General features: G+C 43.1%; 1 protein-coding gene across 6 annotated transcripts in view; it reads right to left on the bottom strand.

Annotated features, from left to right (window-relative positions):
* ABTB3 (ankyrin repeat and BTB domain containing 3) overlaps positions 1-13,104 on the bottom strand; it is a 162,865-nt gene that overhangs the window by 34,060 nt on the left and 115,701 nt on the right. For all 6 annotated transcript variants that reach the window (XM_086887265.1, XM_086887261.1, XM_086887260.1 and 3 more), the window contains exon 4: positions 11,304-11,456. In XM_086887265.1, coding sequence (XP_086743391.1) covers positions 11,304-11,456 — 153 coding nt within the window. The remainder of the gene's footprint in view (positions 1-11,303; positions 11,457-13,104) is intronic.

Raw genomic sequence — 13,104 nt, 5'->3', positions numbered from 1 at the left:
TGATTTTGTTTCCCTGTTTAAGCAATGTAAATTCTCACCACATGTTTTCTGTCTGCATGGCAAGGTCATCCAGTTCCCCTGATCCCTGAAAACTTTCAGTGACTTCAATAAGCTTTGAACTTACATCAAATGGATGTATAATCATTGACAGTACACCAAAGAGAAAATAATGTCACTCCAAAAACCTTCAAGGATCTTACCAGCATAGTCCCAGTAACAGGGAAGCCTTTTTGGAGCAGAAAGTGGAAGTCACAGAATCCCAGGCTGGCTGAGGTTGAGAGGAACCTCTGGAGGGCACCTGGTCCAAGTAGGACCACATGTACATAAGACCACCATGCAACTGGGGACCAAGCAATCTTGCCAGGTAGTCATGGCATGACACCACAAATCCTTGCTGGCTGTGTCTAACAGACGAGATGTCATTCTTTTAAGATCTTATTCAAAAGATCTTCAAACTGTGAACTGATATCCATTTCAAATGAAAGAAGGGCTAGGAGTTATTTAGCCAAGATGTGAATCTACAGCTCCAGAGAGAGCCAGAAAATTCAAATCTAATGTTTATCCAAGTTGGTTTCATCTTGTTAAAAGACAGGTTTGCTTTTCTTTCATGCTGAGGAGTGTCTGGGGCAGAGGGTGGAGTCCAAATCCACAGCGCTTTTGGTGTGAACTTGGATAAAGGACTGTTTGGAAAAGTACTGCTTTAAATCTGCAAAAATGCTAGGTCAGAAAATGAGGGGCTACTTATGAAGGAAAAACAAAATAGAGATCAAAAGTGAAAAAGTCAAGCATACATCAAATATTTGTTTTCGATTTCATATGTAAAAAACTGCAGCAAATCAAAAGGAAAATAGGAATGGCACATCACCATAATTTAAATTTCTTCTTCAAAGTGCTTTATCAGACCTTTATAAAATATATAACACTGCTTAATATTTAACAGCACTGTGCAACAAATATGCTGTTTATATAGAAGCAGTGGTATGTAGCAATAGCTGCTGCTCTTCCTCTTTCAACAGAGGAAGGAAAGTGAAATGCAAAACACAAAGTGTTTTGATCAAAGCTTCTACAGGTTTGAAACTGGCATCTGATCTCAGACTTGCTCTCTGCTGTGCTGGGCCAGAACCAGTCTGGAGGGCAACAGATGTTTTCTTGATGTTCATTCTACTGCTCAGTTTGGGTTTTGACTGATAAAAAAGTTCATATCCTAAGAATGCAAAAAAGGCATGCTTGGAGTATCACTGCTCAGGGGAACAAGGATGATGCTCCATCACCACAGGATGCTGCAAGATTAATGCACAACACTCAATAAACACACTGCAACAGCAGTAACAGATTCTGCACCAGCAACGTGCCCACAGCAAAGAGGGAGAAGGCAGCATACAGCAAGGCTGGGTTTTCTGCAGTAGTTTCTGACTGACTTTAAGCAAAGAGCGAAAGCAGCACAGATATATGCAGGGCTGAGCTCACTGACACCGAGATCTATGGGAGCAATCAAGGATAAATACATTCACACCACATGGCACTATTCTGACACAAGAGCTACAGCAACATTTGGTGCTTGTTACCCTCATAGGATGAGATGCTGGAGGATCATCTGTGCCCTCCTTTATGGCATGGCAGAGATAAAGCATGCTCAGGAGTTAGGTGCTAGGGGTTTTGGTGCATGGAGGAGAGAACTCCCAGCTGCAGATGGCATTCCCAGATGATTCTTGGCTGGAAACAAGGTGGTTCCTCAGAAAAGTGCAGCTATGGAAAGATCTAGATATCCTCTGCAGAGGTGCCTGTGCTATGAATCATTGCCTCTGTTAAGTCACTGCTTCATCATTTGTACTGAGGTATGTAACATAGACTGAATAAAATGGGTCAAACTCTGACAGAGCTCCACTGACGTCAGCCCAGCTCAGTGCATGCAAAATGATAATTGATCATCTCCTCTTTGAAAAAAAAGCCAGACTTTGACCTGGGTTGCACACCCACAGAGGGAGGAAAGAGGAACAAGGACCTATCTTACCTAGCCTGTATGGGCTCCCCCGATCTCTGCTCTGCCATGGGTTCAAAAACTATCAGGAACTCCTCCATGCACTGCCTCTGCTCTCCTGAAAGTGTGCCAGTTCACCTGCTTACTACAGTCAAGGAAGCAGTGCCACAAATTCCTGTTGATATTTAGTATCAGCAAATCAGTACTCCTCAACCAGCTGGGGGGATAAGTGTCTTGGTCCAAGGGCTCCAGGGCGCTGCAGCTGTAAAAACAGGGCAGCAGTGACACGGATGCAGAGGAGCGCCTGGGCTGCACAGCGGGTAGCACACCAGCACTGACAAAGTCTGATCTAAAGTTCCACAAAACAAGAAACCACAACTTAGTACCACTACCAGTGGGCCATTTTTATACCCCAAACAGGACCACTGTGAGTTACAGCCCCAATCTAGGGACATGGCAAAGGAAACTACGCAACAAAATTTGATACTGCCTGTGCCACCGTTGTCAGATGTTGACTAATAAACTGGATAGGGATCAAACTGGTGAGTTTATTAGAATAGGAGCATGACACAAAGGAAATGAGCAGAGCATGAGGAGAGAAAGCAACATCTCGAAAAGCCAGAGAGATGAATGAGTTTAGGAAAAAGAGATTTAACATGTACTGATAAAAAGGAGTGAAGAGACATCAAAAAATGATCAGGAACTACAAGTACAAATAGAAGAGCACAGCATCACTTTTAACACTGGAGAAGGCCAGCTGGGAAGACGGCACGGCAGACAGACTGAGCTGTCACATTTAAAAATGAACACTGGAAAATTAAAAAAAACTCAAACCCATCAAAAATCAAACCTAAGCCAACACAGCACTGCATTGTCTCCTTCTTACCATTCAGTGCATAATACTGATTCCAAAAAGCAGCTGAGGGTGTCTGCTCCATTTTACACTGTGTGAGGGGACACTGCTCCATCATGGACACCATCCAGAATCACAAACACTGAGGAATGTAAGATAAAAAAGGAGGAAGGGAACAGTCTCCCAGGCTTGACTCGCTCAAGACTCTTTAACTTTGGACTGGAGCAAACATACTGACAAGCTCAGAAGAGGTGGGAAAGGGATGGGAAAAAGCTTGAAACATAAGGCTGACAGGGAACAGTGAAGTCAGCTAAATATACAGGGTCACTTTTCAGAGTTGTGAAGCTGTTCCTGCTAAGCAAGGGAAGAGAGCATACGCGCACACAGAGCTGGAACCCTCCCCAGCTGCACTGTCAGTGCGGGGCCCTCTTGCCAAAAAGTCTTTGTGATCTTTCCAAGTGCACAGAAGGCTGACACCAGCCCAACAGCAGGATGTTCCCTCCAAGGCCACCCTGGTTTGTTGCCAGTCTGCCAGCCATCAGCGTTCACACAGGCCATCCTTTCCTCAAGAGCTCGCCCTGCAGAAAAGGTGCATTTCCATCAAAGGGGCTGGGAAGGCTGACGGGAGGAACAGAAGGTCATGGAGAGCCAATGCTCTTCTGCTCCTCTTCTACCCAGGGACAGTCTCAGGGTGGCAGGACATCACCACACTGCATGCTGGCTGGGTCAGGCAAACTTTGAGGTCTCCCAGAGATGATGGAGTGACAAAGGTAGGACTGACCAACATCCTCTGAGACTGATGACACGTCTCTAAAGACAGAATCCATTCTGAACTTCCCTATTCAGCAACCCTGTGGGGCTGGGCAGGCTGCTTGGCACCACCACCACCACCACTGCATAATGCTGCTATTCCCAGAACTGAGAAATAATATGTTTGAATTAATAATACACACTGAACATAGTCCTTGTGCTCAACAGCAAATTCACCCCTCTAATTCAGGGGTTCAATCACACAGCCTGTCAACTCCCTCCCTTCCCTAGTGTTAATAAAGCCAACAATTGCCTTTATAAATAAAAGGAAAATTAGAAACAAGTGAAATAATCTCAATTTTACATATGCAGTAAAATTGTGAGCACGTTTTTTAACTTACAATGCAATACAATTTTCTCCAAGTCCTCTTTTAATTCCTGACAGATACTGCCTCTACAGCTGTTATCTTCAAGATCATTATAGTGTTGCCACTGCACATGATTAAATGGACTGAGGTTTTATATGGGGAATGCCATGGTAACGATAATTATTTGCAAATGGTCACTGTCAAACACTGTATGGTGACCATGACACTCCATCTTACTCTGAAGTACTCAAACCTCTGAAAGGAGTCAAAGATAATCTTCTTCATTTGTAATGGGTCCTAGCAGTACAGTAAACTGTTTTTCTTTTCCCAAACTCACATTATAAAAACATAATGCAGCACTAATACAGCAGCACTTTAAACACAAGGGACATTGGCTTTTTTTTCATTTTCACTCTGACTGGCTAAGAGAGAATCTGTGCAGATCTTTAATAAGTTACTCATGGGCTGAATCCATTTGGGAAAAGGAATGATTCAGAGGCAAAGTGTTTCCATCGTAACAGGTAGACGCAGTTGATTCAAAAGAATGGGAGTGCTGTCTGTGATGAGCAGCAGGACAAACGCTCCCCTTGGCTCGAATGAACAGATCACCGCACCGATAGCCAAGCATCAGAACCTTGTCTGCCCACCTGGGACTCCATCACCAGCCCTTCCGTCTGAAAGAATGATAATCTGCTAGTTAAGCCCACCTTTTCAGTTTTGTAGAATTCATCCAGTTTGTCCTAAATATGAATGAGGTCTGGAGTCAGAAATTATAGTTCAGCTGGTTGGAAGCCTGGAAGGAGTCACATTTTAGGCAGCAATATACATGCATTTGCAATGCTGAATTTGCTGGGGTCATGGATCACCGTTTTGATCTGGGCTGCACAGCCCATAGCACAAAAGGGTCTTGTTCCTTGCCTGGGGCTCTTCAGTGAGACTACAGACACAAACAGCAAGAGTGGGAGCAGCAGACAATTTGATTTAAATTTGTGAGCACTCTTTGTTCCAACATAGTGCTTTAAAAAGGAATATAATGCTGATATTAATAGAACCGCAATATAAATACTATATTGAGACAATTATTTGCATTTTCAGTTTTGGAGAGAGGAAAATGGAAGCACAAACATGTTGATCAAAGTGATGAAGAGCACTACTTTTTATTGCAGAAATAGAATATATCCATTTACTTTAATCAAGAGCTAAATTCAGGCAAGAAAAAAAAATACTCCGGATGTTTATTATTCAATATCTCACTCTTATCAAGGGTCTGAGAATAAATTGGTTACAAATACTGGAAAATACATTAAAAAAGTGATGTGACTATCAAATCAAGACCCAAATCTGTATTTCAAAACAGTCTAAATACTCCAGTTCTGTGTATATAGGTCAGGAACCATGCTCAAAATTAAATCTGAGCTCAGACTTTGAACAAGGCCACAGAGCCATAGGAAACTTTCGGTACAGACTCATCTTTCATATAAACAGATAGCACAAGTCTTCACTAATGTCCCATTAGTGAATCCCCATTTAAAGTTTTCCTTCCTGATTTGCCCTAAACTAGGACAAATAATGAGGGGGAAACGGTGTGTTATCTGTATCCTGATTATTGTGTTCAGAAATGTAATATAGGGACATGTAATTTGTTCAGGGATGCAATAAAAGGGACAGAGCAGAGGAGACAGCAGTAAGTGATGTTGTTTGCAATGGGAAAAAGAAGGCTGGATCCTAAAGCCCATAAAAATGCAAGTGTATTCTGCCCTGAAAGTGAAGGAGAACATGAGGCCCAGGTCCACTCCTTCAATATTTTTATTACTGCTGTCTTCAAGCAGACAGTTGGCAGGACAGGTTGAGATTCACCTCAGAAATCCGTGCTCTAAGTAATAAAATCTTCTTCATCTGCTGGCACCATCTGCCCCAAGGGACTGCTGGATTTTTTCAAGTAGGTTGTTTGCTACTGCTCACATTTTTGTATCTAATTACAGCAATAGCCATGGCTGGTGTTAAAAGATTAGTGAAAATTTGTGGGAAGAACAAGGACATTCAAGAAGCTAGGCAAACACCAACCATTCCTACTTGAAGGTGGTTGTATCTAATTAAATAGCAGAATTTCTTGGCAATTTTATACTCTCTGTCTTTCTCCAGAAACTGAGCCCCTTACCCAAAAGATTTTAAGAGAGAAGGAAGAGGAGTGGAAATAATTTTTCTATCTTCTAATCTCTATTTATTAAAGTACATTTATATTTTCATACTCAAATATAAGCACAAGATTTCCATAAATGAAACATTAAATGCAGCTCTTCTGCTTTCACTTTCAGGTTAGAAATGCACACGTGTGGTATAGTAGTGGGATGACACAGCACAGGGTAGAGAGACTGCTCTGAAACAATGAAACAAATCCTCCCTTACATCACTGCATGTTCCCCTTCCCATGGTTTTAAGAAAGCTCTCTAGAAAGAGCCAAGGATGCTCAAATAGTATTTGCTTTTGAGATTGATAATCAAATTTTCCTACAGAGCCTTCTATAAGAGGGATGGTCCCAGACAGCAAAACAGACTTAAGTATTCCCAGGACAAGGCTAACTGGAAATCTGGACTGATTTTCAATTAAAGACAGATTTTCCAAGGCTCTCAGACCCTGCATTTGCCTGGAGACCTTTCTGGATCACAGCTGCAAATGCAGCTCTGAGTGCTGGGTGAGCCTGCGAAGGGCAGCAGCTGAGGGAGCACATGGGACTGGAGCTTAATAAACCTGGTCCTGTGCTGCAGCAAGGCTTGGATACATCTACACCTCCCACCCAAACTCACTCACGACTTGCTAATACTCACACACTCCTATGTCCATGCTGACCTTTAAATAGTGTATTTTTCATTCCAAAGTGTTTACTCCTGATCTATTTCTGGAGAAGAGTCACAGGTTCCCTCAGCACACACTTTGCTCAGCTAAATGAGCCCCTTTCTTCATGTTTGCCTCCATGAGAACATTTTGTTAAAAAAACAGATCACCCCAGCCCATTTCTTTCTACCTGGTCCAAAGGGAATATTTTTTTGACCAGGACACAGGATTTGTGATTCCACATCACCTCCTACCACTTTCATGTGGCACCAATACTTTTTTGTTTCTACTGGAAATACCTCTCCCAACACAGCCTCAAAATGCATTTGCTTTTTTCATGGTTGAGGAAAAATCCACTTTCGTGGTTTACAATCATTCTGAGATTGAATACTGTCCCACAGCCTTTACCACCACCTTTCCAACATTCTGCTCTCAACACAGTATATATTAGGGTGCATATATAGTGTGCATGTTACATATAAACTGCAGTTTGTATATTTTTATTTAAAAAACACACGTGCCTTCCATTTGTGGAGAACTGCACTTCCATTTGTGGAAAACTGCATTTAATCCCATTTATTTTGTCCCAGCCCTCAAGGTCATCCACTTTTTCCTGGATGATATCCCAAACTTCCTCTGTCAGGACAATGCCTCTCAGCATCATGGCATCAGCAAATTTTAACTTCATGAGCACACTGCTAAGATTTGTGCCAAAACCCTTTCTGAAAATTAAAAAATACCAGTTTTTAAGGATGAGAGCTGAAGGTCCCTGCTTGCAACCCCATCTCAGCCAACCCAGCCATTGCCACCTGTCTCAAAGCCAGCCCCTGTTCACTTTCCAATTTCCTTACTAACCCCCATCTTCTTGTCTTAATAGATCCCTGCATGGACTGTATCAAATCTTCACTCAAGTCCAAAGAGATGAAATTCTACTGAATTTCCTTGGGGTAGAAAATCAGTTATCTTATCAAAAAAGTTATTAGATTAGCCTGGCAAGATCTATCTTTAGAAAATCTGTGTCACATTTTATCCCATTTTTCCCTCAACAACATGTCTTTAATCAGTCTTTGCTTGAAAAAACATTCAGAAGCATTGCACTAGCAGCCTGGAATTTTCCTTGGATCATTTCTCATCCTTTTCAAATGCTGGGCATTACTATTATTAATCCTTAGAGTTATGGCTTCACTCCAGGCTTTGTTAAAAATACTTCCCTCTGACCCTCTGATTTTGTGAGGCAGCTTTTTCTCATCATTGGCATAGAGGTTATCTGGTCATCCTGATTTGAGTGCATTAAGATGCATAATTTTTTCTTTTATTATTGTTTTCCAATTTTCATAACCTTGTTGCTATTCTTTGTTTTTCCAATAGGATTTTCTTCCCCCCCAAAACAGGGAACGTATTCACTTAAGATCCTGGGTGATGGCCTCTGTTAGCACTGATGCCACCTCAATTGACTATATCCAGCTGCTTCATGTGGCCCAAAGGGCCTGGGTATAGGTGAGGCTTTATTTAAGTGTGCTGTCCCACTATGAAAATATCCTGGACACAACTTGGGGTTTCCATCTCAGTGAGCTGTTGTGCATCCTGCACTCAACCCATCTGTGAAATCTATCTCTTTGCAAAAGGTGGTCTGGAGGAAGGTGAACCCCTACCATCCCTGCTCATCTCCCAGAGCTGGCAAGAGGGAAGAAACCTGCTGGCACATCTGCTGCTGTAAAATGAAAAGAGAACAGGAAGGAGACAGGCAGATCCTGACTGATTCCAGCTTTCCTCACTCCTCTACTCAAGAGGCGGAGCAGCTCCTCTTTCAGGAGAGGAAATCATCGCAAGAAATTAAGGTGACGGGTTTTTTTAAAAGGCTCAGAAAAAGGGCAAAAGAGAGGAATGAAAGGCAGGAAGAAGCAGGGATGATTTACAAAGCCACAGAATAGGAACCTTGCTGCTGGAGAATGTGATTGTGCTGGCAAGTGTCACATGGATTTGCGGGGAGACCTCCATGCTGTAGTTCAGATAAGAAGCTGAACATCTGGGTTTTATCCAAACTGATCCTGAACTTCATAGCCTTTGAGATTCTGCCAACTCTGTCTCTCCCCATATGCATATTTTTCCAGTGTGGAAGCTGATTTTGCTTTATGCATTTGCCATGACAGGTTGTGAACCAACACCATGGAATGATGCAGTATCACCTGGGCCCATGGGAACTTTTGGGTTCAGGTCTCTGTGTTTTAGGGACTAAAGAAGACTGCTACAAAAAGCCTAGAAATTGAACCATTTTCAAGGTTCTACTTAATAAACCTTTCCCATAGAAGTCACAAAATTTATCAAGCTAACTGCATTTAAAATCCTCCAGCTTCCATCTGTCATGCAGATTACTTGAAAAGCCATCCCCTGCAAAGTTGTTGTATTCCCTCCCCCAGTGTTAGAATTTATGGAATTGATGCTCCTTGAGGAGTCAAGAGTTGGAAAGGCATCCTCCCTAATGGGGAGGAGTGAAGGGTTGGTGTTTGGCTTATGAAAATCAGAAGTACTGAGGGTCTGCTGAATACAAATAAAAAATTACAGGCTGCAAAGTTCCAAATTAACATCCTGATGACTCACATTATTCTTCAGAAAAGCTCAGTCTTCCCTTTGATCTCAGGATTACAGGCAGCCAGGGTCTTATTTGCAGCTACTCAAAGAACCTGCTGCACTACACCAGCATAGGCACAGACCTCAAAATAAAACCCAAGGTACACGAACACTCATCTGCCAGCACAGCAGAGAGATTATCATTTTGGGACATCAATAGATGAATCTAGCCCCTGCAGTCAAATACAGGCACACTGCAAAGGCTGTATTCTGAATCTAGAATTTGTCTCAGGAATAGTTTTCCCTTTTCATTCTCATCTGATTAATCTCAGGCTGTGCTCTTGAGGCTTGTTCCCACTTTTAAGACAAGCAGGACAACAACAATCATTTATATTCTTTATGAAATGAATTCTTGCTGGCAACTTTAAACTAAGTGCTAGTTCACTCCCATAATTAATACATTCTTCTGCAGTATAATACAACTCTCCACAAGTTCAAATAATTTTGAAACTTCCTAATAAAAACTAAAATTGTATAATAGTTGATGAGATTTTTTATTTGTATGTGTATACACACACACACAGAGTCAAAATAAAACTTTAGGTCACATATTGTGGCGCTTTTTAATTATTTTTTACTAAAATACAGGTATTTTACTGTATCTACCTTAATTTTTAGGACAGAGCACATACAATAGAAACATTACTGCCTCATTTGCAATCCTACCTAAATACTTGGAGAGCTATTAAATTAATTGTGCCTTTTCAGAACTAAGTGCCAGGCCTTCAGACTGTGTGTAGTACCTACAAGTCCTGACATTTCAGCAGGGACACAGAATCCAGCACTTCTGGAAATGAGGGCCATGGTGGGCACCCAAAAGGGAAGCAATTACAGCCAAGATTTGAAATGTGAAATGCTCATGATCTGGCTTTTGAAATTCCATATATTTCATCAATTAAATATTGAATAGCTGTGACTATAAAAAGCCTATGTGGATCTGGAAGTAAAGTATTATACTCTCTGGTGAAAGAGCATGTCAAGGCCAGAGACAACAGAAGGCAGCTGCTCTCATGCAGGCTGTCACAAATAATCATGTAAATCAGCCCTCTTCTTTCTGTGTTGCAGGAAAGAATGCATCTACTGCTGTATCAAGAGGCAGATTGCTGAGAACTGAAGGGGTTTTGGTACAAATTTGTGAAGTAATAGCAGTGAATCATTTCTGCTTTGGCAAATTCAGAATGCCTTTTCATACGAACATCAAACCCCAACATATTCTTGACTCCAGACCAGTCCTAGAACGTACTTTTATCCAAGTACATAATAATAAGGCAAAACAGACACTAAAAACATATCCTGGCAATAAATACTTTAAGACTTCATTAGAAAACCAAAAGGTCACATCTGATACAGGAAAAAGTCAAATTATCTAGGCTGACATTTACAAGTAATTTGAACTGACATTAGCATGAAAAATACAATTTTACTGTAAGAAGTACTCTTACCTCTAAGTTTAAATGTGCCCTTTAAGCATTAATGCTGAAAACAAAGCCCTGAAAAATATCTGCAGCCGTGCCAATTACATCTCAGTATTTCATAGCAAAGCAAAGTGAATCAGACAATTAGCAGAAGGCTTCAGTCCCCCATTAGCAAGCAGACCCTAATAGGAAGAGGGAATAAAGAACCAGAACACCACCGTGGTAAACTCTGATGAGCAGATTAGGGGCTCAATACAGCTGGGAGATAGTCAGGCACCCATTACCATGCAACCAGCTTATCCACGGATGCCAGCAAATACCGGGAGCTGATTTTGCAACGCACACAGCGAGAGCCGGAGCATCCCTGCGCCTCCCCAGGCAACAACAGAGCCCCGTGCCCACCCGCCCGCTGCTCCCCAGCAAAGGGAGACACAAAGCAGCCCATCTGCAGCCCGTGGATCAGCATTCCCTGGACTTACTTTAACTGTCGAGGCTCGCAGTCAACTCCCGGCAGCAGAAGCCTGGCCGCCTGCCGTACGTCATCGCTGTCCACCGAGAAACTGCGCCGGTGCCCCGCGTGAGCCACCGCCACCCGAATCCACTCCATCAGCGGAGGCAGCACGATGAACGGCCTGGGGAGCACACAAACATCAGTGCCAAGGCACACCAGCATCACGGTAACAGGTAGAGAGAGGCAGAGAGCAGGGGGGTGCGGGTGTGTGCGTGTGCATACATGTGTGAGAATATAAATATATACAGAGAGGAGGGAGCAAGGATAACGAAAGAACGGGAGAGCACACCAGCTCAGCAATTTTCAAATAGGTCTAAATCAAGATGTCTCATCCTGTCTCCAGGGCAGGACTATTTGGAGGGTGAGATTTATGAGCCATGCTCATCCATGGGGCTCTGTGAGGTCAGTGCACCCAACTGGCAAGCCCTCCTCCCATCCCTCAGAGTGTAATCCCAAAAGGAGGACAGGAGTCTGGCACAGGACCATGTCCTGCTCTGGCTGACACGCTGGCCTGGGTTTGCTCCCTCATCTCTTCACAACAGGGATGCGAGAACAGACCTGGGCAGAGAGAGGGGATGCCCCAACACTGAGATGGAGAGGACGGAGAGGGAACGCCCCAGGAAGTCTCCAGCATCTCCTGCCGATGCAATGGGCACCTTGTGCTCAGTGCTGAAAGTGGGGACTTTGCAGCCAGTGTGAAGGTCAGCTGTGAGCCAGGCCAGAAATCAGAAACCAGACTGCTTGGTCTCACTTTCACGGTATCAAACTGCTACACCTTCACGTGCCAGCTGTTCTGCCAACTGTGCAAAAACATACAAAACTGGCCCCAAAAGTGAATGCTGGGATTCTGGGCCACACCCCCATAAAGTCTGGGCACTATCAGAGAATTGGTCCTTCACTCCTGGACAGCCCCATGTCCCAGCAAGAGCTGCTCAAGCTGTAGATGAAGCATGCAGCACACAGTTCACTCCATCTATGCTAAGAATTATTTGGGAACCAAGAGAAAAATGCCAAACCGTGAGTAAAAAACCATAGCTTCAAGTCCTGTTTCGGAGGAAAACTAAGAAAATAACTGCAGCTGAACACACTGAAGGTCACTGCAAGTCTCTTGCTTGCCTTTCCTTCTGTGATCCCTTTTCATGGAGGAAGGGAAAAAGAAGTCTGCATTAGGTGCAGAGTAGGCAAATATTTTACATTTTAAATGCACAACTTTACCTCAAAAGGATCTACCCTGAGAAAAATTATTTAAGAAGATGTTGACTCTGGAATATCCTTTTCCTATTTATAGCTCTTTATGCATTTATTTCCCTTTTTGAGGACTTGGCTTTACATAGCTCTGACATTAATATTCTTGAGGGGGGATGAGATACTTCAGAAGTGCCGAAGGACAGAGAAGCCCTGAGGCCACTAACTCTCCCTAGGACACTGGGTTCCCAAATCTCACAGGCACGTAAATGAGCAACCTCTTTTTGAAATATGACATCTTTGGCCGAATTGCCACTTCCATCATTTTTTCTACTCCAACACATCACCGTCACCTCAAGACCAGGCTGCATTTGTTTCCAAGGCTTTTGCTCCCCCCTGACCTGCCAGGGCCACAGAAGGAGGGAGATAAGGACACAAGATCATCTCCCACAACTCACGAGAAAGAATTTCCTAAGCCAGCTCATTTGTCATGAGGGTGGAGGGAGCCAGAGCAGGGAAAGGGAGGAAGCAGGGGTGTATTTGTTCCTGGAAGGTGACTGCTTCCTGAGCCATCTTCAGAGCAG

The sequence above is a fragment of the Cyanistes caeruleus genome, chromosome 4, assembly GCF_971803275.1.
Source record: "Cyanistes caeruleus chromosome 4, bCyaCae1.hap1.1, whole genome shotgun sequence".
Classification (NCBI taxonomy): domain Eukaryota; kingdom Metazoa; phylum Chordata; class Aves; order Passeriformes; family Paridae; genus Cyanistes; species Cyanistes caeruleus.
This window is presented reverse-complemented; position numbering and strand designations above follow the sequence as displayed.